Here is a 27,139-nt window from a genome sequence, read left to right on the forward strand (position 1 = left end):
TGCCTGAAACAGGTACAGCAGGCTGAGTTTTGTGCATGGTTCCTGCTTTGAGTACGGTCTTCAGGAATCCCACAAAGTCCTAATTTCCAGCTAACTGAAGAGAGTTTTGAATAATTGATAGTCCATCCCTCTCCCTCTCCTAGTTATGGTGGACATGACAATTTATACCTGCAAACCACAAGGTTTTGCTTCTCTATCCCTTCTTTACTTTTCTCTTTCACTTCTCCAGTGTCAATCAAACTGCCTCCTGGGAGCTGTGTTTGCAGACCATAAAGAGAGAGAGCCACTGCCCAATAGAACCAGTGCCTTGGATCTGTAGCCCTGCTAAATGGTTGCTACGTTCTTAGGGCCAGAGGCCAAGTGTCTGTCAAAAAGAAAAAAAGAAAGACAGGGGGGGAAAAAAGGATAAAGGAAAAACAAGCAAACAAAGCAAAAGAAATTTCTACAGTGAAAGTTTTAAAATCTTAAACTGCCCTCAGGGAGCCCCGATGTCTTTATGAATGGAAAGAGCACAGAGCCAAGGCCCCTCCTGCCCCACCGAGTCCACAGCGCAGTCCACATCAAGACAGCACCCTTCCCCCAGGCTCCACCTCCCACCCTGAATCTCTGACCTCCTCCAGGTCAAGGATCTTCATTCTCTGGGTACCGACGTCCCCAAAGATCAACTTTGTCTTCACTTGCCTAGCACACAGGGCCCCTCTGTTTGAGCACCTGGTGATCCCTTTCTACCTGTGCAGTGGTCCAGTCACCAGCCCTAGGATGAATGTGATTCTCCCTTACTTCAAGGAACTTGCAAGTACATCTGGATGGCATTTTAGTCCATTTTAGGCCTCAGGGTCAACGAGAACCTGGCCAGTTGGGTTTTCAGGGATCTATAGTAGAACATTAGCAACTTTTCAAAGCCGAGAGATAGACTTTCTGGACCACATCGTCCTCAGGTGGGCTTGCTACACGGCACCACACTGTATCCGATGGAACTGTGGCATCCTGGCACAGAAGCCCCACGCTATCAAAGACAAGCACCGCACCCTCCATTTTGCCCCAGGCTACAGGCTTCTATTTTCCTGACTGCTTCTCGCCACACTGTAGGCCAGACCCTGATGCCTTGCCAGGCTTCCCAGGTGGCACTAATGGTAAAGAACCAGACTGCCAATGCAGGAGACACAGAGACAAGGTTTCGATCCCTGGGTTGGGAAGATCCCCTGGAGGAGGATACAGCAACCCACTCCAGTATTCTTGCCTGGAGAATCCCTTGGACAGAAGAGCCTGGCAGGCTACAGTCCATGGGGTCGCAAAGAGTCGGACATGACTGAAGTGACTTAGCACGCACACTGATGCCTTGCCAGGATAGCATAGCAGGGCTTTTACCTCAGGGGAGAAAATCTGGGGTAGGAAGGTTTTGGGTGGGACTGGTGGGGGGTTCTCATTATAGTGCTACCCTTTGTTTGCTTTTTTAGAAAATCTGTCTCATGACCTTGCATTTGCATCGCTTACCCCTACATCTTTGCCTCACAGTCTTCTCACCTGATATGTGTGCATGCTCAGTTCAGTCGTGCCAGACTCTGTGACCCCATGGACTGTAGCCCGCCAGGCTCTTCTGTTCATGGGATTTTCCAGGCAAGAATACTGGAGTGGGTTGCCATTTCCTCCTCCAGGGGATCTTCCTGACCTAGGGATCGAACCTGTGTCTCCTGCATTGGCAAGCGGATTCTTTACCACTGAGCCACCTAGGAAGCCTATCAACTGACATATTAACATATAATTTTAGAAACTTGTTAAAAAGGCATTACTTTGGAAGAATATGATTGCAACCCCCCAACCCCCCTGCACCACTCTTTCTCCAACTTCGCCTGCTCCTGCCTAACTCTCCACATCATTTCACCCAGTTCTTCCTCCCAGAGTTGGAGCCTATTTCCTACAACCTCCCTTCACATACATCCCTGCAATCTGCCTCTACTCTGGACCATGCAGCCACTTTAGTGATCTAGCTGCTATCCACCAGTACCCTCAGCACAGCTCACCACACCTGTTTCTACTCAGATGGGTCAGACTCCTAGCAATGAAATGGTTCTTAACTTTGAGGTTGAGAAATTTGATGATGTCTATGGATTTCCAGCACATCCCCTTGCTCCCCAAGAAAATGCACAGTATGACTATACAGACAGAATGTTGCATACCATTTTCAGGGGGTTAGTGGGATGAAGCCCACCTAGAGATTCCTAAAGTCATGGCATCTTGTACAGAGAGATACAAATCTAGAGCTAACTTAAGTGTAAATGATCCTAGAACTTTTTGTGAAGGAGTTTTAACTTTGTTTTCCTGATGAGTTTCCATATCTACTGTCTAAAGGTTTCCAGTTCCCCAGGAATTCTTGTGGTTGGTGGTATGTTCTTATCACAGTTATCAATAGAGTCTGCTGAACAAATACATTTTTTAAACTGATCAAATATTGACCATAATATTGTTAAGTTAAAGAAAGGGATGAAATGCTGATTTTAAATTGAGTTTTAAGGAAGAGAATGAAAAGTTTTTGTGAACAAACAAGAATTTTTTCCAAGGATGATGCTGGGAGAAAAATAAATCTGGAAAATATATTACTTAAGCGTTCCCTTAGAAATGCTAAAAGTTATGTTAGATCCATATAATTTTTACATAATGTTAAATTTTCTAGTTTTGAATTTCCTGAGTTGCAGATACATACCCAAGAAGACAATGCATCTGTTCCATATAGAGGTTGGGAATGAATATTTTCATCTTCTCCAATGACTCGAATGATTTTTTCCTTTTCTGTGGATGTCGAAGGTTTCTAGGGCATAGAAATACCACAGACCTGTTAGTGAACTGGTGTGTGACCCAGCTGCAGGGCAAGTTGCCTGGTACCATGTCTGAAGCTTTGGTTTTCCATTTGTTTTCATCATTCAGGAAGCATTAAGAAGACTTAGACAGGAAACACTGTGGGAAAAATTAGCGGGGATAGGGAAGTGGGGACAAAGGGAAGTAACTGTGAAACAAAGAGGATTTCTTTCAGACCTCAGAAACTCATAGGACTGTGGGAGAGATAACCAATAAAATAATTATGGTCTACATGATTACTGTGATCATAAAGGTAAGTTCCAGGAGCTATGTGTACCCAGAAAAGGGCCCTGCATTTTGTCTAGACACCCTAGGTTTTGTTTTTGTTTTTGTTTTTACAGTGAAACAACATTTGAAAGCTGAATAGGAGTTTGTAAAATAGGGAGGAAAGGGCCTGAACTCAGGCGTCAGAAGAAGAGAAGGAGGAGATTTAATAGGTATGACAGATTTAGTGGCCAAAAAATAATGTATTCCATATATTTTGCCTTTTATATGCCAAGTACTATACCAGAAGAAAAGCAGAAAATGCTGATCAAAAGAGGCATGGGTGTTATACAACATTTTTATTCTTTTGTACAGAACATAAAAATGAGTAAAGGATGTATGTCATGGTCTGGGGTCATGCCAATATTTAAACTATTCACAGCAAAGAAACACTCCAGGGAAGTAAATTAAGACAAAATGGAGAGTGATCATGAGTTCTGAAAGCCAAAGAAAATAGTAGTCCACCCAGGACTTACAAGGGCTCTTATGGGAGACTAAACTAGGTTTGAATGTTGGTTCTGCCACTTAATAGCTTATGGTTTTCAGTATGTCAGTTCCTTTTTGAGCTTCAGTTTTCTTATCTGTAAAATGGGAACAATAATATTTACCTTGAGGTTGTATTGTATAAGAGATAACGTGCAAAGCATATAGGCCATGGTAGGCATTCAATTATTGGTAGTTATCATTGTATTTTCATTATTATTATTATTATTACAAATGCCCCAATAAGGGTTATTTTTATTATTAATGCCATGGCAGGGGTGGAGACAGGATAAGGAAAAGAGAAGTGTGGATGGCCTGAGGGGAGTGAGAAAAGGCAGCTCAGAGTGGGAGCTGAAGAGTGGAGACAAGGAGTTTAAACAACTATTTGAAAAATATGGCAATGAAAGGATAAAGAAACAGCATCAGAGTTAGAGGTAGATTGTGTAGTTATCAGTCGTATAGGTGAATGAGGCCAGTTAGGAAAGGGCTGAATTTAGAAAGGAAGAGGGGCACCCTATCCTTGGAAAATAAAGACATAAGTGTGCGTGCAAGTATGGGTAAATCTAAATGAGGCTTCAGCAACACGTGAACCGTGAACTTCCTGATGTTCAAGCTGGTTTTAGAAAAGGCAGAGGAACCAGAGATCAAATTGCCAACATCCGCTGGATCATGGAAAAAGCAAGAGAGTTCCAGAAAAACATCTATTTCTGCTTTATTGACTATGCCAAAGCCTTTGACTGTGTGGATCACAATAAACTGTGGAAAATTCTGAAAGAGATGGGAATACCAGACCACCTGACCTGCCTCTTGAGAAATCTGTATGCAGGTCAGGAAGCAACAGTTAGAACTGGACATGGAACAACAGACTGGTTCCAGATAGGAAAAGGAGTACGTCAAGGCTGTATATTGTCACCCTGCTTATTTAACTTCTAGGCAGAGTAAATCATGAGAAATGCTGGGCTGGAAGAAGCACAAGCTGGAATCAAGATTGCCAGGAGAAATATCAATAACCTCAGATATGCAGATGACACCACCCTTATGGCAGAAAGTGAAGAGGAACTAAAAAGCCTCTTGATAAAGTGAAAGTGGAGAGTGAAAAGTTGGCCTAAAGCTCAACATTCAGAAAATGAAGGTCATGGCATCTGGTTCCATCACTTCATGGGAAATAGATGGGGAAACAGTGGAAACAGTGTCAGACTTTATTTTTCTGGGCTCCAAAATCACTGCAGATGGTGACTGCAGCCATGAAATTAAAAGATGCTTACTCCTTGGAAGGAAAGTTATGACCAACCTAGATAGCATGTTCAAAAGCAGAGATATTACTTTGCCAACAAAGGTCCGTCTAGTCAAGGCTATGGTTTTTCCAGTGGTTATGTATGGATGTGAGAGTTGGACTGTGAAGAAAGCTGAGTGCTGAAGAATGGATGCTTTTGAACTGTGGTGTTGGAGAAGACTCGAGAGTCCCTTGGACTGCAAGGAGATCCAACCAGTCCATTCTGAAGGAGATCAGCCCTGGGATTTCTTTGGAAGGAAAGATGCTAAAGCTGAAATTCCAGTACTTTGGCCCCCTCATGCGAAGAGTTGACTCATTGGAAAAGACTCTGATGCTGGGAGGGATTGGGGGCAGGAGGAGAAGGGAATGACAGAGAATGAGATGGCTGGATGGCATCACTGACTCGATGGATGTGAGTCTGAGTGAACTCCAGGAGTTGGTGATGGACAGAGAAGGCTGGCATGCTGCGATTCATGGGGTCGCAAAGAGTCGGACACGACTGAGCGACTGAACTGAACTGAAATGAGGAAAGGAAGGAAGTTGAAGCGTTCACTACAGATGATCTATTTCTACTTTCCATTGTATATATACACACGTATATACACACACTGCATTTTTTGCTGTTGTTTAGTCTCTAAGTCTAGTCTGACTCCCATGGACTATAGAGCCTGCCATTTCCTTCTCCAGGAGATCTTCCTGACTCAGGGATTGAACTCATGTCTCTGGCATTGGCAGGGGGATTCTTTACCATTAGCCATCTTGGAGGCTCAAATATATATATATTTTTTCATTATATATTCATTCTTTAAATATATATATTCATTATATATTTTCTTTAAAAATATAAAGGAAAAGGAGATAATACTAAATAATCTTACCTCTTCTGCACTCTCTTCTTTCTTTTCCTTCTCAAGTTTCTTGTCCTCCATGTTTTCTTCAATTTCTTTATGAATCTTTCCTGCTTCAGGCTCACTTAATCCTTTTGGAATATCCTATTAGACACAACAATATTATATTGTAGCTTAGTGGACATAAATATTTTTGCAGAAGATACCAATATTTCCATTCAAAAAATATTTAATGAGCATTAATTTTGTAACTGGGCACTATACTAGTGATAAGGATACAAAATTAAATAAGAGCAGTCCCTGGCTTAAGCAGCTTACAATTTAGTGGACAAGAAAATACTATGGTGACATATAGTCAAAGAGCAGGAGCACCTAAGCCAGATCTGGTATTGGGCAGTGGTGAAAGAGAGGGTTAATCCAGAAGATTTCTTGGCGGACACAATGTCTGCATTTCCTCTTGAAAGATGGGTGAGGAGAAAAAAGATGGCACAAGTGAGTTCCAGACAGAGAATGTTATTTGCACATGACTGGCACTAAGAACAAAAGGAGGTCAATAGAACAAAAACTTAGAAGCAGATGGACAGGAGCACAGTCAGAGGAAGGACTAGAATATTATGCCAGGGAGACTGGATTTTATCCTGACGTACCAATAATTTGATTGACCTGTTTCGCATTTCAAAACAATCACTCTAGCAACTTGTTGCTGTCAGTCACTCAGTCAGGTCCGACTCTTTGTGACCCCACGGACTGCAGCACACCAGGCTTCCCTGTCCTTGGCTACTTCCTGGAGTTTGCTCAAACCCAGGTCTATCGAGTTGATGATGCCATCCAACCATCTCACCCTCCGCCACCCCCTTCTCCTTTTGACTTCAGTGTTTCCCAGCATCAGGGTCTTTTCCAATGAGTCGGCTCTTCACATCAGATGCCCAAAGCACTGAAGTTTCAGCTTCAGCATCAGTCTTTCCAATGAATATTCAGGATTGACTTCCTTTAGGAATGACTGGTTTGATCTCCTTGATGTCCAAAGGACTTTCAAGAGTCTTCTCCAGCACCACAAAAGCATCAATTCCTCGGCGCTCAGCTTTCTTTATGGCCCAACTCACATCCTTACATGACTACTGGAAAAACTATGGCTTTGACTATACAGATCTTTATTGGCAAAGTTATGTCCCTTTGTCTGTTAATTTTGTGGCTGCAGTCACTGCTCGCAGTGATTTTGGAGCCCAAGAGAATAAAATCTGTCACTGCTTCTACTTTTTCCCCTTCTGTTTGCCATGAAGTGATAGAATCATGATCTTAGTTTTTTGAATGCTGAATTTTAAGCCAGCTTTTTCACTCTCATCTTTAACCCTCATCAAAAGGCTCTTTAGTTCCTTTTCACTTTCTGCCGTTGGAGGGTTACCATCTGCGTATCTGAGGTTGTTGATATTTCTCCTGGCAATCTTGATTTCAGCTTGTCACTCATCCACCCTGGCATTTCGCATGATGTACTCTGCATAGAAGTTAAATAAGCAGGGTGACAATATACAGCCTTGTCATTCTCCTTTCCCAACTTGGAAACAGTCAGTTGTTCCATGTCTGATTTTAACTGTTGCTTCTTGACCTGCATACAGGTTTCTCAAGAGACAGTTAGGTGGTCTGGTACGCCCATCTCTTATAGAATCTTCCACACATTTGTTGTGATCCACACAGGCAAAGGCTTTAGCATAGTCAATGAAGCAGAAGTTTTTCTGGAACTTCCTTGATTTCTCCATGATCCAACAGATGTTGGCCATTTGATCTCTGGTTCGTCTCTCTGCCTCTTTGAAACCCAGCATGTATATCTGGAAGTTCTCAGTTCATATACTGCTGAAACCTAGCTTAAAGGATTTTCAGCATAACCTTGCTAGCATGTGAAATGAATGTAATTGTATAGTTTCAACATTCTTTGGCATTGTTCTTTGGGATTAGAATGAAAACTGACTTTTCCCAGTCCTGTGGCCACTGTTCAGTTTTCCAAATTTGCTGACATACTGAGTGCAGAACTTTCACAGCATTATCGTTTAGGATTTTAAACAGCTCAGCTGGAATTCTGTCACCTCCAATAGCTTTGTTTGGAGTAATGCTTTCTACTGCCCACTTGACTTTACACTCCAGGATGTCCAGCTCTAGTTGAGTGGCCATATCATTGTAGTTATCTGGGTCATTAAGACCATTCTTATATAGTTTTGTATATTCTTACCATCTCGTCTTAATCTCTTCTGCTTCTATTAGGTCCTTACTGTTTCTGTCCTTTATCATGCCCATCCTTGCATGAAATGTTCCCTTGATATCTCCAATTTTCTTGACAAGATCTCAAGTATTTCCCATTCTAATGCTTTCCTCTATTTCTTTGCATTGTTCATTTAAGAAGGCCTTCTTATCTCTCCTTGTTATTCTTTGGAACTCTGCATTCAGCTGGATACATCTTTCCCTTTCTCCCTTGCTTTTTGCTTCTCTTCTTTCCTCAGCTATTTGTAATGTCTCCTCAGACAACTACTTTGCCTTATTGCATTTCTTTTTCTTTGGGATGGTTTTGGTCACTGCCTCTTGTACAATTTTACAAACCTCCGTTCATAGTTCTTCAATCACTCTGTCTATCAAATCTATTCCCGTGAATCTATTCATCATCTCCACTGTATAATCATAAGGGATTTGATTTAGTTCATACTGAATTACCTAGTGGTTTTTCCCTACTGTCTTCAATTTAAGCCTGAATTTTGCAATAAGGAGTTCATGATCTGAGCCACAGTCAGCTCTCTAGGACTTGTTTTTGCTGACTGTATAGAGTTTCTCCATCTTTGGCTGCCAAGAACACAATCAATCTGATTTCCATATTGGCCATCTGGTGATATCCATGTGTAGAACTGCCTCTTGGGTTATTGGAAAAGGGTGTTTGCTATGACCAGTGCATCCTCTTGACAAAACTCTGTTACCCTTTGCCCTGGTTCATTTTGTATTCCAAGGCCAAACTTGCCTATTATTCCTGGTGTCTCTTGACTTCTTACTTTTGCATTTCAATCCTCTATGATGAAAAGGATATCTCTTTTTTGATGTTAGCCCTAGATGGTGTTGTAGGTCTTCATAGAACTGGTCGACTTCAGTTTCTCCAGCATCAGTGGTTGGGACATAGACTTGGATTACTGTCACGTTGAATGGTTTGCCTTGGAAACGAAGTGAGATCATTCTGCTATTTACAAGGTTGCACCCAAGTACTGAATTTCAGACTCTTTTGTTGACTATTAGGGCTATTCCATTTCTTCTAAGGGATTCTTGCCCACAGTATTAGATATAATGATCATCTGAACTAAATTCGCCCATTCCTGTCCATTTTCATTCACTGATTCCTAAGATGTCAATGTTCACTCTTGCCGTATCCTGCTTGACCACATCCAGTTTACCTTGATTCATGGACCTAACATTCCAGTTCCTAACATTCCAGTTCTTTATAGCATCAGACTTTACTTTCATCAGCAGACACATCCAGAACTGAGTGTCATTTCTGCTTTGGCCCAGCTGCTTCATTCTTTCTGGAGCTATTAGTAATTGCCCTTTGCTCTTCCCCAGTAGGGTACTGAACACCCTCAGACCTAGGGGGTTCATCTTCTAGCGTCATATTTTTTTGCCTCTTCATACTGTTCATGGGGTTCTCAAGGCAAGAATGCTGAAATGGTTTGAAGTGGTTTCCCTTCTCCAGTGGATCACATTTTGTCAGCACTCTCCACCATGACCTGTCCATCTTGGGTGGCCCTACATAGCGTGGATCACAGTCTTATTGAGTTACACAAGACTGTGACCCATGAAGGGGCAAAATAAGTAAGTAGCTGAATTTGTGGATCTGGAGTTTAGATTGGAAGGCTGTTGGTTATAGATAAAGATTTAACAGTTATCTGCATTTATTTAAAGCCAAGAAAGTAAATTATATTGCCAAATGAGAACTTGTGAAATGACTAGGTGACAAGGCCTTATTTGGACAGGAACCTAGTCACAAAAAGGGTCAGGGAAGAATGAGGAGACTGGAAAGGAAGCTAAAAGTTGCCTCAGAAGTGTGAAAGGGTCACAAGGAAAGCCAAAAGCGAAGAGAGAAGGAGTCAACAATGTTGAATACCTCAGTGGAGTCTGCACAAATATTGACTAAAGACTGTCCTTCAGAAGTTTATTGCAGCAATATTTATAAAGCAAAGTTATACATAAGCTTAATACCCACAATAGAAAAATGCCATTAAAAAAATATAGTATAAACCTACAAGATATTTTATAGCAATTTTTAATTATACTGTAGCATTATGTACATGGTGTAGAAAAATAGTATATTAGGATATTTTTCCAAAATGAAAATACTTTTCCTGATAACACACTATTGCTATAAAATATTTGAACATTACAGAGAAATTAATAATCTCAACCCTCAGAGGTAACAACTTGAATCACTTTGTTGAATATTCTAGTCTGCTTTATCCACATATAAACACATTCATACAAATGAAATAATAATAAATGTTTTGTTCCTTCATCTGCTTGTCTCAATAGCATATCATGGGTGATTCTTATTTCACTATATAACCATCTATTTTATCTGTATGGAATTCTACTACTTGAACATACCATAATTTATGAAAGTAATTTTCTATTGATCAGTATTTATATTGTTTCTTATATTTTGTTACAAATAATACTGTAATTAATATTCTTACATAGATATATGTTCAAATTATCAGATAGGCTACATAGTTATATTTAAACTTTAAAAGAAATAAGAGATTGAAACTATGAAAGATTACAAAAATAATCAGATTTGAAAAAGAACCAAATAGAACTTGAACAATTAAATTTCAAACTCAACAGAAAGCTTTAAGAGCAGATTAAACTCAGCTAAAGAGCAAATCAGTGAACTGGAAATTAAGTCAGAAGAAATCATCCAGGAATCAATGCAGGGAGGCAAAGAGATAGAAAATATGAAGAATTAAAAGACATTGGGGACAGATTCCAATATATATCCATTCAGAGTGAAGGAAAGGAAAGAGAAAATACAGTAGAGACAATAATTGAACAGCTGATGACTGAGAATTTTCCAAATCCAATGAAAGATACCCAGCCAAAGATTCTGAAAACCAAGAGAATCCCAAGTAAAATTTAAAAAAGAAAAACTTCATCCACATTTATCAGAGTGAAGCTGCAAAATGCCAAAATAAAAAAGAATATCTTAAATGCAGCCAGAGAGATTAACTTCAAAAGAATTGACAGCTGGATTTTTACTTATTAATTTGTGCCTGTGCTGCGTCTTCCTTTCTACATGGGCTTTTCTCTAGTCGCAACGACTGGGGGCTACTCTTCGTTGCAGTGCACAGACTTATCGCCGTGGCTTCTCTTGTTGCAGAGCACGGGCCCTAGGGTGCGCAGAGCGCGGGCTCTAAGGTGCGCAGAGCGCGGGCTCTAAGGTGCGCAGAGCGCGGGCTCTAGGGTGCGCAGAGCGCGGGCTCTAAGGTGCGCAGAGCACGGGCTCAACAGTTGTGAGGCAAAGGCTTAGTTGCTCCGCAGCGTGTGGGATCTTCCCATACCAGGGATCGAACCCATGTCTCCTACATTGGCAGGTGTATTATTTACCACTGAGCCACAAAGGAAGTCTGACAGCTGGATTTTCAATTGTCAGTTTGGTAACAACAAAACCCGGAAAAGAGTGGAAACAGTATCTTCTATGTGCAGAGAGAAAATCATTCTAGAATTGTATACACAGCAAAAAATTTAAGAATGAGAGTGAACAAAAGACATTTTCAGACAACCAAAAATTGAGTTTGCCTTCAGCAGGTCCTCACTAATGAAAATTCTAAAGATTAAGGCAGAAGGAAAGAGGAGAATAATTCAATGCAATTAGACAAGAAAAAGCAATTAAAGGCATAATAATTGGGGGGAGGGAAAGAGGTAAAACTATTTCTATGCATAGGTGGTTTAATTGAATATCTGGAGAACCCAAAAGAATTTATTGAAAAACAATTAAAATAATAAGATAATTTAGTAGTCACCATACAAAAAATTAAAATACAGAAATCAGTAATATATACACAGTTACCAATTAGAAGGTATAATGGAAAATAAGATTCCATTTAAAATATCAAAAAATAAAATATTCAAGCCTACCTTACAAGAAATGTGCAAAATGAGAAAATGATAAAACATTATTAAAAGGCATACAGGTGGACATCCTATCAGCCATATTCTTCACAGGACTACTCAACAGCATAAAAGTGCACCCTAAGTTAGTATATAAAGTTTTAAAGAATCATATATTTTCTATCAGATCAGATCAGATCAGATCAGTCGCTCAGTCGTGTCTGACTCTTTGCGACCCCATGAATCGCAGCACGCCAGGCCTCCCTGTCCATCACCAACTCCCGGAGTTCACTCAGATTCACGTCCATCGAGTCAGTGATGCCATCCAGCCATCTCATCCTCTGTCGTCCCCTTCTCCTCCTGCCCCCAATCCCTCCCAGCATCAGAGACTTTTCCAATGAGTCAACTCTTCGCATGAGAGAGATTATATAGAAGAATAAATAAAGAAGAATAGCCATCAAACACCCCAAAAAGATTAGTGAGGAAGTGCTGGCCCTACCAAATATTAAAATGTATCATAAGGCCTCAATAATTAAAAGACTGTGGTGATGACTAATGAACAGACAGATTAATATAAAATAATAGAAAACCTAGACACAGACTTAGGTTGAATATAGCTAGTTTAAAATGTTAGAAATACCATAATATAGAATAGTGGGAAATACTATAATGTGGAGGACGTATCAGCCTTTTCATACAAACTCAAAGACTGAACTAGGACCAGAAGGTAGGAAAAAAGCTACAAGGAAACGTCTATCATTTTGTTCAATAAAAGAATAATGTTCTAATAGTCACTGCTCACCAAAAACAAATGGACTAACTCTGAAAGTTCTCTATCACTTCAGATACTCAAACATAGACCTAATGATCAACTGTGTAGGTGTTACACTAAGATTCATGCATCTGATGGTTGGTTGAATTCAACAACATTTAAAATCCTTTCTGTTCTTAAGTCTTTGTGATTCTGTTTAGGTCTTGAATTTTTTCCTAGATCCGAAGTGCAGCCAAGATTATATCTATGGTACTTCATTAAGTTTCTAAAATTGTACTGTAATTTAAGATGTATAATGTTAATGAAATCATTCAGTGGTTAATTCAAAATAATTCTGGCCAAGATCTGGGCAGCAAAGAAAAAAATGAGAATTTGTTAAGGATGTACAACTTACAAAGATGGTGTTTTTTTCAGTGTTTAAATGTAAAATAAGGAGTTCCCTGGTAGTCTACTGGTTACAATTCAGAGCTTTCATTGTTGTGGCCCAGGTTCAACCCCTGGTTGGGGAACTCCCACAAGCCACATAGTACAGCCAAAATTAAAAAAAAAAAAAAAAAAATTTAAATAAATGTAAAACAGAAGTCCTGCAAGTGTATAGACAGAAACTTCCTTCTTAGACCCAAGAGCATTGACATATATGCCATAAGATCACACCTGTATAGTTTATGGCTCCAATAGCAACAGGAGCTTCTTCAGACTTTGCTGGAGACGAACTCCATCAGACTGAAGTAAAAATAAACGTTTGTGACTGCCATTGTGTGCTCAGTCATTCAGTTGTGTCTGACTCTTTGCAACTCGATGGACGGTAGCCTGCCAGGCTCCTCTGTCCATGGGGATTCTCCAGACAAGACCTCTGTCCATGAGGATTCTCCAGGCAAGAATACTGGAGTGGGTTGCCATGCCCTCCTCCAGGGGCTCTTCCCAACCCAGGGATTGAGCCCAGGTCTTCCACATTGCAGATGGATTCTTTACCAGCTGAGCCACCAGGGAAGTCATTACATACATGATATTCATTGACTCAGAGAAGGCAATGGCACCCCACTCCAGTACTCTTGCCTGGAAAATCCCATGGACAGAGGAGCCTGGTGGGCTGCAGTCCATGGGGTTGCTAAGAGTCGGACACGACTGAGAGACTTCACTTTCACTTTTCACTTTCATACATTGGAGAAGGAAATGGCAACCCACTCCAGTGTTCTTGCCTAGAGAATCCCAGGGATGGGGGAACCTGGTGGGCTGCCGTCTCTGGGGTCGCACAGAGTCGGACACGACTGAAGTGACTTAGCAGCAGCAGCAGCAGCATTCATTGACTTGGGGGTCCTCAGTTAACAGGTGGTTAAAACTACAGGATTAACATAGCAATGTGGAGAGTGTTGAATGAGAGGGAAAATAAGCCAAGGAAAGAATATCAACATTTAAGAGGCAGGCAGAGGTGGAAGACTACATGAAAAAAAGAAAGAAGTAGGAGAAAGATGGAATTTTTGTCTTGCAAAGAGAGATAACCAAAAAAGTGAATGGTTAACAGGATCAAATGCTACAGAGAAGTCAGGTTAAATATGGGATTGGAGACACCTGGATCTGACAATAAGATCACTGGGGGACTTTACATAGAGTTCTAAGAAAAGTGATTGTGCTAGGAAGGAGGGAAAGAAGTAGTAAAGGAGGAGAAAAAAATCAAAGGACATATTTTCTTAGATGGAAGAGAGACCGTGATTATAGATTGCTAATACAGGGAGGCCTGGCGTGCTGCGATTCATGGGGTTGCAAAGAGTCGGACACGACTGAGCAACTGAACTGAACTGAATACATTGATAAAATGGAATCATTAGAGAGGAAGGCAGTAAAGATACTAAAGAAAGAAGACAATGCACATGAGATTAAGTACCCAAAGGAAGACATAACCTTGGATGGGAAGACTAAGTGGAGAAGGAGGGGTGTGGGCAGAAGCAGAGAAGTCTGAGGAGATGCCTCAGGAAGTGGCAGGGCAGCTCCCCTCTGTAATATGTTGTGCCGCGCTCAGTCGCGTCCCACTCTTTGTGACCCTCTGGACTATAGTCTGTCAGGCTCCTCAGTCCATGGGATTTTCCAGGCAAGAATACTGGAGTGGGTTGCCATATCCTAGGAGACAAAATCACCCTCCAAGAAAGTGAAGAGAGATATTTGGGTGAGGACTCTCTTCTTTAGAAGAGAGAAGAGCTGCCAGTGCTCTTGGTCAGAACCCAAATTCTCATAGAGTAAATGAATGAGGATTCAAAACATTGGTTGGAAAAAGTCAAGGTGCTCTTATCTATTGAAATACAGGAAAAGCGTGAATGACGACCAGTGCTAATGCATGGCAAATACCTCTTCTCCAAGTAGCTGCTGTTTTTCTTCATGTGTCAGTAACTTAATTTTTCTGCCTTTGAGACCAGAAAGGAGGTGAGAGGACGTGGTGATCCAATCATAACATTCTTTCTGAGAAGAGACAAAAGATAATCGCTAAACAGAAAAAAATCAGATGATACCAACTCATTTATTCACTTACTCCTACTGAGGAACTGCTAAGAGTAATTCCTCTAAATATAACTCCATTCAATTAACTTTGTATCAGTTCAGTTCAAAGATTTGTGCAGAAGTGATTTTCTATTAATATAGACCTCAATCACATCATCTCTTATCAACAGTGTTTGGGATCTGGGTTAAATGGGACAAGAAGTGTAGTGCTATAAAATTAGAGGCAGAAAGGCTGTTGGATTTACTAAGGTCTAATGACTTGTCCCAGTAAATGTTATGCAACTGACCAGGGTCAATTACAATTATATGACAATAACAGCAGCAAACACTTATGTAGCACTCTGTTCTATGCATCGACATTACTAACTCATTCGGTCCTCATTATGAGACTATTGCTATCCTCATTTTTTAAGATGAGGAAACTGAGGAATAGAGCAGTTAAATATCTCGCTCAAGGTCACATATATATTTACGTACTGTGCTTAGATTCTAATCCAGGTGGCCAGGGCTCTTAACCATTACAAAAATATTACTTCTCCTGCCCCCAATAAAGTGATAGAGTTGAAGCACTTTTTCAGAAAAGGAACTCATCTCTTATCTATTAAGATAACACGATTGGTCCACAGCAGGTCTTATTCCCACAAAGGGAACAGAAAAACTACCTTTACTAAGATCTCCTACCAACTAACGGAGAAGGCAATGGCACCCCACTCCAGTACTCTTGCCTAGAAAATCCCATGGATGGAGAAGCCCAGTGGGCTGCAGTCCATGGGGTTGCTAAGAGTTGGACACGACTGAGTGACTTCACTTTCACTTTTCACTTTCATGCATTGGAGAAGGACATGGCAACCCACTCCAGTGTTCTTGCCTGGAGAATCCCAGGGACGGGGGAGCCTGGTGGGCTGCTGTCTGTGGGGTCGCACAGAGTTGGACACAACTGAAGCAACTTAGCAGCTGCAGCCTACCAGCTAAGCTTTGGATTCAGTGTTTAAAAGATGCATTATTCCTTATTAGTGAGAAAAAGCAGAGGGAACTAGGAAGCATTATTTTCTCTGGGGAAGGGGATTTGGTCATTCATACCATCAAAAAAAAAAAAAAATTGTACCATGGGGGGAAATAATCACCCACTTTAGGTCCTTGAAGCAAACCATGCTGCTGCTGCTGCTGCTAAGTCGCTTCAGTGATGTCCGAATCTTTGCGACCCCATAGACGGCAACCCACCAGGCTCCCCCATTCCTGGGATTCTCCAGGCAAGAATACTGGAGTGGGTTGCCATTTCCTTCTCCAGTGCATGAAAGTGAAAAGTGAAAGTGAAGTCGCTCAGTCATGTCAGACTCTTCAAGACCCCATGGACTACAACCTACCAGGCTTCTCCGTCCATGGGATCTCTCAGGCAAGAGTACTGGAGTGGGGTGCCATCGTCTTCTCTGAAGCAAACCATAAAAAGCAGTAATATGTCTCATATTTTTCTCATGATTAAACTTTTATTGTGGAATTATTGTGAAAAATCAGAGCCAAAAAATTTTTAAAAATCTAATCCAAACCCTTGTGTTATAAATAAGAAATAGAAGCCTCTTCAGATAAATAAGTTTACCACAGCTCTGTTAATATCACTAAGTTTAAATTTCGCATTCAAAGAGTTAGGTCAATGTCTTACTGCATATCAGAAAAAAGGATCAAACAAGGGAGATGAAAGTATTGGGTCCTAGTCCTTTCAGTCAGTTCAGTTCAGTCACTCAGTCGTGTCCGACTCTCCTCCCTGTCCTTCCTGTCCTAAGGTTCTAGTCCTTAGTTCTTCTAATTGGTTGTGGCTTCTTGAGTAGACTCTCAATAGTCTTCATCTATTAAAAACAGATGAAGCTGTTGGTTTACTCTAGATGACCCCTATGTACTGGGGAGCTGGTAAAACATTTATTGGTGGTGGGGGGGATCCCTAATTTGTAGCATTTGTTGAATTCCACGGAGAAGGCAATGGCACCCCACTCCAGCACTCTTGCCTAGAGGATCCCATGGATGGAGGAGCCAGGTAGGCTGCAGTCCATGGGGTCGCTAAGAGTCAGATGCGACTAAGCAACTTTACTTTCACTTTTCACTTTCATGCATTGGAGAAGGAAATGGCAACCCACTCCAGTGTTCTTGCCTGGAGGATCCCAGGGACGGGGGAGCCTGGTGGGCTGCCATCTATGGGGTCGCACAGAGTCGGACACGACTGAAGTGACTTAGCAGTTGAATTCCAAAATATATACTCTCATAGGGCAATTTCAATGGTAGTCATCAATTTAGTATGTTATCACTGAATGCAGAGTTGGGAAGAGGTCTGCACAGTCAGCTCTTGTGAGGCAGCCTGAGCCTCCACCGTACCACTGCCCCTAAAGATCCTTCCAGCCGCAAAATTTGATGCATATTTTAACTTTATCATACCTAGAACAAAAACATTTGTCAATTTTGAAAATAGTAATGACCTTTTAAAAGTTTTAGTTCTTCATAGTTAGTTCACCATCCATGAGAAATAAACTATTTTCAGCTGAATTGCAGTCTATAAAGCAGACCCTAGTCATTCTCTTACAAACTTCTGAGACATTGAAAATACTACCATAGAACATCTGGTGGGAAAATATCACTACAAGTCTTTTATTTTATTTTTTTTTTTTAATTTTATTTTATTTTTAAACTTTACATAACTGTATTAGATTTGCCAAATATCAAAATGAATCCACCACAGGTATACATGTGTTCCCCATCCTGAACCCTCCTCCCTCCTCCCTCCCCATTCCATCCCTCTGGGTCGTCCCAGTGCACCAGCCCCAAGCATCCAGTATCGTGCATCGAACCTGGACTGGCAACTCATTTCATACATGATATTTTACATGTTGGCTGCACAGGGCCTTGGTTGTGGCACGCGGGATCTTTCCATTGTAGCATGGGGAATCTAGTTCCCTGACCAGGGATCAAACCCAGGCCCCAGCATTGGGAGTGTGGAGTCTTAGTCACTGGACCGTCAGAGAAGTCCCAATACGAATTTTTGATAAAAGTTTCAAGGCTACCTATAGAGTCAAGGAAGTTTTCCTAAAAAACCTTTAACACCACCTTTGATGAGCTAGATGGAGATAGCTCGGTTGCCAATCAATACACGTGGATCTCCTTCCATCAATACTCTGATTCTGATAACGTCTGATTCAGGGCTGTTAATAAATGCTTCTGATGTGAAGTGAAAGACTAAAATTCATGTCTGGGGAGAAGGAGAAGGTCCTAAATGTTAAGCTTATTGTAGAGGATCAAAAACAGAAGAACAAAAGGCCACAGGCTGTAAGTCGTGGGTCTACGGTGGTAATGTAGTTATTAAGAATCCATCATCTCCAGGTCCCCTCAAAAGGGTAACAAAGCTGAGATCTCTGAGTTTACCTGCTGGAACACTGCAAGAGGCAACTCTCCAGACCACTCTTCAAAGTCACACTCTTTTCAGAGGCCCAAATCCTGAAACTGGCAGTAGCATCTTGGGCAACATAAAGGTTACTGTAGCCCAAGGTGGATAGCAGGGTCTTGATAGATTACACAGGGCAAGACAAGAAAGAATGGCATCAATTGCAGCCAGAAGTCAGTTTGAAGGGCACCAGCCAGAAGTCTTCTCATTTCTATCATGGTAGGTATTTCTTTGGCATTGAAAGGATTGTTCCTTCCCACATGTTCTCAGAACTATCAGGTGCTGGTCAGTGTGTGTCTTCCACCAGTCTTGGCCTGCTGAAAGTTATCTCAGAAATCTTTCCAGGTAATCTGCTGATTGCTCAGATTATGAACAAACTCCAAGGCATCAGTGACTCTAAATCTAGATGCCTGGCACATTATAGATGACCAACCTAACACACTTGAAAAAAGACATCTATCTGGCTTATTCTAGGTTTTCAGCAGCTGCTTCAGCTGTAGTGGACCCAGTGTTGTAGTCTGACTGGATGCCAGGACTCTTTGATATAGTGCTCATAAACAGCGAATGAAAACATAAGCAAGTCTCATTCCCAAGTGAAGCAGCTGATATGCACTGAGATCATCTTTTTTTTCAGAAATAGGCATAGGGGTAAGAATCCCAAGAACTGAGTCCTCTTGGAAGATGGCAGCCCAGCTGGGTGAGTCCGAATGAACACACCAGGATCAGATGGGAGGTAAATAGGGTCATTAGTTACTGCACTGCCTTGATGGTCTTGGGGAACTAGATCATCCCCAAGACTTCATGAAGAAGTCATTTCTCTAGGGGATTATTATGGTAGAGTGGAGTATGAACCATCAGTAAGAGTGATCAGACTCCAGAGGATGCTGATTTAAGAGGCCTCCTGATCCAGAAACCGGTCCAACATCATGCAACTCTCACATTTATCAGGAAGGAGCCCAAGAAATACCAGATTGTGGGAAACCATCATTAAGGTCAAATATCAGTCCTTTGGGTTGGCAAGATGTTCTTCTTCAGGGGCTGGAATGTGGCTGGGGTGTGCTACAAGCCACAGAGCATCACAGTATGCCCACACTAGAGAAAGCTTCTCTGGAGAACCATCTTCTATTCTTCACCTTGTAGGATATGAATAAGGCCATATAAGTTCCAGAGTTTGATGTCATAAAGATTCACATACCACACAGGTTGTCCAGGAGATGAGGGGAAGACAGTAGTAGTCAGGATGGGGATGAATTTGAAATGAAGATAACCCTAATGAGAGGGGAACTAACCATTAATTTAAAAATAAAATAAAGAGTACTGAGGCAGTTCCAGGGCAGGTGCATGGCTGTTGAGTCATAAACTAGCTTGATGTACCCATTGAAAGGCCTCAGCCTCAGGCTTAAAGAGGGGACAGATGCATTTGGGAGGGAAAAAGGCCCGAGCATAGGGCCAATTAAAGTCTTACTTCTGGTGGAAGAGCAGATCCTCAGCCTTCTCTGATAACATCTTCCCAGTTTATTAATCTGAAATTGTTGGCAAAAGGATAGTAAATTAATGAGAAAGAGCTTAACAGAAGACCAAATTAGCCTGGTGGAAAGGATAGGTTCTCAGAGATGGTTAGGTCATGGACCTCCAGTCAGGGGCTGAGGTGAATTAGGCTGTGAATGGTCCACTGCACAAAGCTCTCATAAAATCTCCTAATATGGTTCTTTTTTTTGGGGGGGGGGGGGGGCAGCACCATGCAGCTTGCAGGACCTTAGTTCTCGAGCAGGGATCAAACCCAGGACCCTGCAGTGAAAGCACCAAGTTGTAACCACTGGACCACCAGAGAATGTCCTGGATGACTTTATATAAGTCCCCAAGATCCCCTCACCATAACATCTCCCCCATATTGCTATAGCTTTAACATTTTTTTAAAGATTTTTTTTTTATGTGTACCAATTATAAAGTCTTTATTGAATTTATTACAATATGGCTTCTCTTGTTTATGCTCTGGTTTCTTGGCCTTGATGCATGTGAGATCTTGAGCTCCCTGACCAGGGATGGAACCCACACCTCCTGCATTGAAAGGCAAAGTCTCAACCACTGGACTACCAAGGAAGTCCCCTATATAGCTTTAACTTTAATAAGGAGATATACCTCAAAGTACCCTGAATCTTCATTCTAAAATCGCCCTTATCTGAAAATGTGGTCTCATCACATAGCTCTATCCCATTTAAGTAAATGAGAAATAAGGTGTATAACAAAACAGGCCAATGAGTCCCAACCACCATCTATGGCAGATCCAGCCTACCAAAACCAGGATATTCACCACATCCGGGTGGGTAGCAGCAGGCCTGAGAAGATGTGAGCACACTTCCAGATGCACAGTATAAGGGCTACAAGATCCAAGAGACCGTTCAGTTCAGAGGCACACAAATCTGCTGGAAACAATGCCTCTGAGGTCTTCCCAGAAACAAAACTAAAAGACATTTCAGTTCCTAAATGAGAAGTAAAATATACTTATAAAAACATATTTCAAATACTAAAATATTCTTACTCTCCTGACATGTATGCTATTCATAGTGTTATTATTTTAAGTTTCTACTGAATGGAATTGCTATTGTAAAATTTGGATTTAGCATCTATATTTATGAAGTTTATTTCTCCTAAACTTCATTTGTAGTTTGACTTCATTTGACTTCCCTTATAGCTCAGTCAGTAAAGAATCTGCCTGCAGTGCAGGAGACCTGGGTTCAATCCCTGGGTTGGGAAGATCCCCTGGAGAAGGAAATGGCAACCCACTCCAGTATCCTTGGCATGGAAAATCTCATGGACAGAGGAGCCTGGTGGGCTGCAGTCCATGGGGTTGCAAAGAGTCAGGCACAACTGAGCAACTAACACTAACACTATTTCTCCTATAATTTACTGAGGTTAAAAAAAACTTTACCAGCTATATGAAATAAACTGGGGAAAAGTTCAATCATTACCTATGTTCTTAAACTGTTTATATAGCGTGGGGATTACCTGCTCCTTCAAAGTCTGAACACATCTATGGAGTCCAGGCAAAATTTTGAGGTTCTTTTTCAACAAATGCATCAATTTCTTCTCTGAAAATTGACCAGTTTTATCCTTCTAAAATTGTTACTGTATATTTTCCTAGAAATTCTCCATTTCTTAGAGATTTTAAAATTAATTAGTAAGATATTGCACATAAAATTTTGTTATAATCCATTTTTTAATAAACTGTGAGATCTATTACACATACAGAAGAGCATAAAATCATAGAATTTAATGAGAACAGTCATTTAAACATCAAACAGACCAAAGACCAGAAAACTGCCTACATTCTATACACCAGTCCTGATACAGCATAATACAATTATCCATTCTACTGTTTATGGGCGGGTCTCAAAATCATAAGCTCAGCTATACTTTACGTGCATGTACTCAGTCGCTTCAGTAGTGACCAACTCTGTGAGACCCCATGGACTACAGCCTGCCAGGCTCCTCTGTCCAGGGATTCTCCAGGCAAGAATACTGGAGTGGGTTGCCATGTCCTCCTCTGGGGGATCTTTCCCACCCAGGGATCAAACTACACTTCCTGCACTGCAGGCAGGCTCTTTACCCACTGAGTCACCATACCTTATGAAACAAGAAAAGGAAGAGTAAATTAAACCCAAAATAAGTAGAAATAAGGAAATAATAAAGAGCAGTGTGGAAATTAGTGAAACAGAAAAATAGAAAAAAATTTGTAAAGGCAAAATCAAGTTTTTGAGATCAAAAAAATAGACAAATCTTTTTATAGACTGATGAGAAAAAAAAGAGAAAAAATACAAAATTTCGATAACAGGGACAAGAGTGGATATCCTATAATTATTAAAAGGATAATGGGGAATAACGTGAGCAACTCTACATCAATAAATTAGACAACTTAGATGAAATTACAGATTCCTTACAAGACCAAAGCTAAGGAGCTCTCTAAAGAAGATATAATAGCCCTATATGCAGTAAGGAAATTTCCTTAAACCCAGTAGAGAAACTGGCTAGGCTTGTATCTGAATAGCTCTATCTTTGTAACGTAAAACTTTCTCACAAACCTAAATGACTTCACTGGTGAATTGTATCAAACATTTAAGGAAGAAATAATATATAATACTATACAAATTGCTCTATAAAATAGAAGAGTAAAAAACACTTCCCAACTCATTTTAAGAGACTAACATTACCCCTAATATCAAAACCAAAAATATTAGAAAACAAAGTAAACTACTAATATATAATCAGTATCTTCAAGAACATCAATGCAAAAATTCTACACAAAACTTCAACCAATTGAATTTAGTAATATACAAAAAGATAGTACACCATGATCAGATCAGATCTGATCAGTCGCTCAGTCGTGTCCGACTCTTTGCAACCCCATGAATTGCAGCACGCCAGGTCTCCCTGTCCATCACCAACTCCCGGAGTTCACTTAGACTCACGTCCATTGAGTCAGCGATGCCATCCAGCCATCTCATCCTCTGTCGTCCCCTTCTCCTCTTGCCCCCAATCCCTCCCAGCATCAGTCTTTTCCAATGAGTCAACTCTTCGCATGAGGTGGCCAAAGTACTGGAGTTTCAGCTTTAGCATCATTCCTTCCAAAGAAATCCCAGGGCTGATCTTCTTCAGAATGGACTGGTTGGATCTCCTTGCAGTCCAAGGGACTCTCAAGAGTCTTCTCCAACACCACAGTTCAAAAGCATCAATTCTTCGGTGCTCAGCCTTCTTCACAGTCCAACTCTCACATCCATACATGACCACAGGAAAAACCATAGCCTTGACTAGACGAACCTTTGCTGGCAAAGTAATGTCTCTGCTTTTGAATATGCTATCTAGGTTGGTCATAACTTTCCTTCCAAGGAGTAAGCGTCTTTTAATTTCATGGCTGCAGTCACCATCTCCAGTGATTTTGGAGCCCAAAAAAATAAAGTCTGCCACTGTTTCCACTGTTTCCCCATCTATTTCCCATGAAGTGATGGGACCGGATGCCATGATCTTCGTTTTCTGAATGTTGAGCTTTAGGCCAACTTTTTCACTCTCCACTTTCACTTTCATCAACAGGCTTTTTAGTTCCTCTTCACTTTCTGCCATAAGGGTGGTGTCATCTGCATATCTGAGGTTATTGATATTTCTCCTGGCAATCTTGATTCCAGCTTGTGTTTCTTCCAGTCCAGCATTTCTCCTGATGTACTCTGCATATAAGTTAAATAAGCAGGGTGACAATATACAGCCTTGACGTACTCCTTTTCCTATTTGGAACCAGTCTGTTGTTCCATGTCCAGTTCTAACTGTTGCTTCCTGACCTGCATACAAATTTCTCAAGAGGCAGATCAGGTGGTCTGGTATTCCCATCTCTTGAAGAATTTTCCACAGTTTATTGTGATCCACACAATCAAAGGCTTACCAAAATCAGATTGATTATATTCTTTGCAGCCAAAGATGGAGAAGCTCTATACAGTCAGCAAAAACAAGACCACGAGCTGACTGTGGCTCAGACCATGAACTCCTTATCCCAAATTTAGACTTAAATTGAAGAAAGTAGGGAAAACCACTAGACCATTCAGGTATGACCTAAGTCAAATCCCTTATGATTATACAGTGGAAGTGAGAAATAGATTTAAGGGCCTAGATCTGATAGATAGAGTGCCTGATGAACTATGAAATGAGGTTCGTGACACTGTACAGGAGACAGGGATCAAGACCATCCCCATGGAAAAGAAATGCAAAAAAGCAAAATGGCTGTCTGGGGAGGCCTTACAAATAGCTGTGAAAAGAAGAGAAGTGAAAAGCAAAGGAGAAAAGGAAAGATATAAGCATCTGAATGCAGAGTTCCAAAGAATAGCAAGAAGAGATAAGAAAGCCTTCCTCAGCGATCAATGCAAAGAAATAGAGGACAATAACAGAATGGGAAAGACTAGAGATCTCTTCAAGAAAATCAGAGATACCAAAGGAACATTTCATGCAAAGATGGGCTCGATAAAGGACAGAAATGGTATGGATCTAACAGAAGCAGAGATATTAAGAAAAGATGGCAAGAATACACAGAAGAACTGTACAAAAAAGATCTTCACGACCCAGATAATCACGATGGTGTGATCACTCACCTAGAGCCAGACATCCTGGAATGTGAAGTCAAGTCGGCCTTACAAAGCATCACTACGAACAAAGCTAGTGGAGGTGATGGAATTCCAGTTGAGCTATTCCAAATCCTGAAAGATGATGCTGTGAAAGTGCTGCACTCAATATGCCAGCAAATTTGGAAAACTCAGCAGTGGCCACAGGACTGGAAAAGGTCAGTTTTCATTCCAATCCCAAAGAAAGGCAATGCCAAAGAATGCTCAAACTACCACACAATTGCACTCATCTCACATGCTAGTAAAGTAATGCTCAAAATTCTCCAAGCCAGGCTTCAGCAATACGTGAACCGTGAACTTCCTGATGTTCAAGCTGGTTTTAGAAAAGGCAGAGGAACCAGAGATCAAATTGCCATCTGCTGGATCATGGAAAAAGCAAGAGAGTTCCAGAAAAGCATCTATTTCTGCTTTATTGACTATGCCAAAGCCTTTGACTGTGTGGATCACAATAAACACCATGATCAAGTGGGGTTTATACCAGGAACGTAAGGTTCATTTAATATTCAATTCAAAAATCAATCAGGGACTTCCCTGGTGGCCCAGTGGTTAAGAATCTGCCTTCCAACGCAGGGAACATGAGTTTGATCTCTGGTCAGAGAACTAAGATCCCACATGCCCATGGGGCAACTAAACCCACGCACCACAACTAGAGAACCCAAGCACTGCTACTGACCCAGTGTGTCCTAAAGCCTGTGCTCCACCAAAGCAGCCTCTGCGCTGCAACTAGAGAAAGTCCACACACACAATGAAGACCCAGCGCAGTCAGAAATAAATAAATAATTAAAACATCAATCAATGTTAGTGGTCATGTTAAAAGACTAAAAAAGACAACTCATCGACTCTCTCAGTAGAGGCAGAAAAAGGATTTGATAAAATCCAACATTCAACATTCATTCCTGACTCTAAAAAGATTTTTAACAAACAGAATAAAGATAAAGCTTCCTCAATATGATAAAAGACACCTAGGAAAAGCCTACACCTTCCATTATACTTAAAGATGACAGGATAAATACTTTCCCCCAAACTATAATAAGGATATCTGTTCTCACCACTTTTACTCAGTCTGGTACTGGAGACTCTAGTTAGTCAAGAAGTCAAGAAAAAGAAATTAAAGGCATGTAAATTAGAAAGAAATAAATAAAACTGTCCTTATCTGCAGATGATATAATTATGTACATAGAAAATTCTAAGGAATCTGGGGGGAAAAAAAAAACTTCTTAGCAGGGATAAGTGAGTTCAGTAAGGTCACAAGATATGAAATAAATATATTTTAAAAATCATGATACAATGCTCATTGTAGCACTGTGCTCAATAGCCTAGACATGGAAGCAACCTAAATGCCCATAAACAGAGGAATAAAGATGTGATACACACACACACACACACATATATATATACACACACACATAGAACAGTACTCAGTCATAAAAAGAATGAATTACTGACATTTGCAGCAACATGGATGGACCTAGAGATTATCATACTAAGTGAAGCCAGATAGAGAATGATAAATATCATATCACTCATATGTGCAATCTAATTTAAAAAAAATTTTTAATCATTTTTAAAAAATGATACAAATAAACTTTTACAAAATAGAAAGTCTTACAGATATAAAAAACAAGCTTATGGGGGGAAGGGATAAATCAAGAGCTTGGGATGAACATACCCAAACTATTATATACAAGATAGATAATGAACAAGGACATCCTATAGAGCACAGGAAACTCTACTCAATATTCTGTGATCACCTATAAGAGAAAAGAATCTAAAAAGGAATGAATAGGGACTTCCTGGTGGTCCAGTGGATAAGAATCTGCCTGCTAATGCAGGGGACATGGGTTCAGTCCCCGATCTGGGAAGATCTCATGTGTCACAGAGCAACTAAGTCCATGGCACCACAACTACTGAATCCCACATGCCTAGTACCTGAGCTCTGCAGCAAGAGAAGCCACCACAGTGAGAAGCCTGTGCACAACAAGGAAGAGTAGCTCTGCTCTCCATGACTAGAGAAGGCTTGTGTGTGCAGCAACATGGATGCGACACAGCCAAAAATACATAAATACCTAAAAAGAATGAATACATGTATATGCATAACTGAATCACTTTGCTGTACACCTGAAACTAACACAACATTGTAAATCAACTATACTCCAATAAAATCAAAAATTTTAAAAATCAGTGATAATTCTGTTACAAAAGAATAAGAAATTGAAATTATAGAATAATATAATTTGCAACAGTACCAAAATACAAAATACATAGGAATAAACCTTACAAAGACCTATATACTGAAAACTACAAAACTTTGCTGAAAGAAATAAAGAACTTAAGTAAATGAAGAGATATATAATCTTCACAGGCCCAAAGACTCAATACTGTTAGGATGTCAGTTCTCCACAAATTAATCAATAGATAAAATGTAAGCATAAGAAAAATCCTAATAGGTTT

The 27,139-nt window shown here is 40.6% G+C and overlaps 1 protein-coding gene across 5 annotated transcripts in view; it reads right to left on the reverse strand.

Annotated features, from left to right (window-relative positions):
* The window catches only part of AXDND1 (axonemal dynein light chain domain containing 1), an 83,606-nt gene that overhangs the window by 7,010 nt on the left and 49,457 nt on the right, over positions 1–27,139 (reverse strand). For 4 of the 5 annotated variants that reach the window (XM_006048574.3, XM_025285554.2, XM_044942791.1 and 1 more), the window contains exons 21-23: positions 14,960–15,070; positions 5,752–5,865; positions 2,702–2,806 (exon numbers count right to left, since the gene is read on the reverse strand). In XM_006048574.3, coding sequence (XP_006048636.3) covers positions 2,702–2,806; positions 5,752–5,865; positions 14,960–15,070 — 330 coding nt within the window. Of the gene's footprint in view, positions 1–2,701; positions 2,807–5,751; positions 5,866–14,959; positions 15,071–18,511; positions 20,054–27,139 lie in introns of those variants that run through there. The other variant, XR_006551074.1, reaches the window with a different exon arrangement.

Source organism: Bubalus bubalis, chromosome 5 (assembly GCF_019923935.1).
Source record: "Bubalus bubalis isolate 160015118507 breed Murrah chromosome 5, NDDB_SH_1, whole genome shotgun sequence".
Taxonomy (NCBI): Eukaryota; Metazoa; Chordata; class Mammalia; order Artiodactyla; family Bovidae; genus Bubalus; species Bubalus bubalis.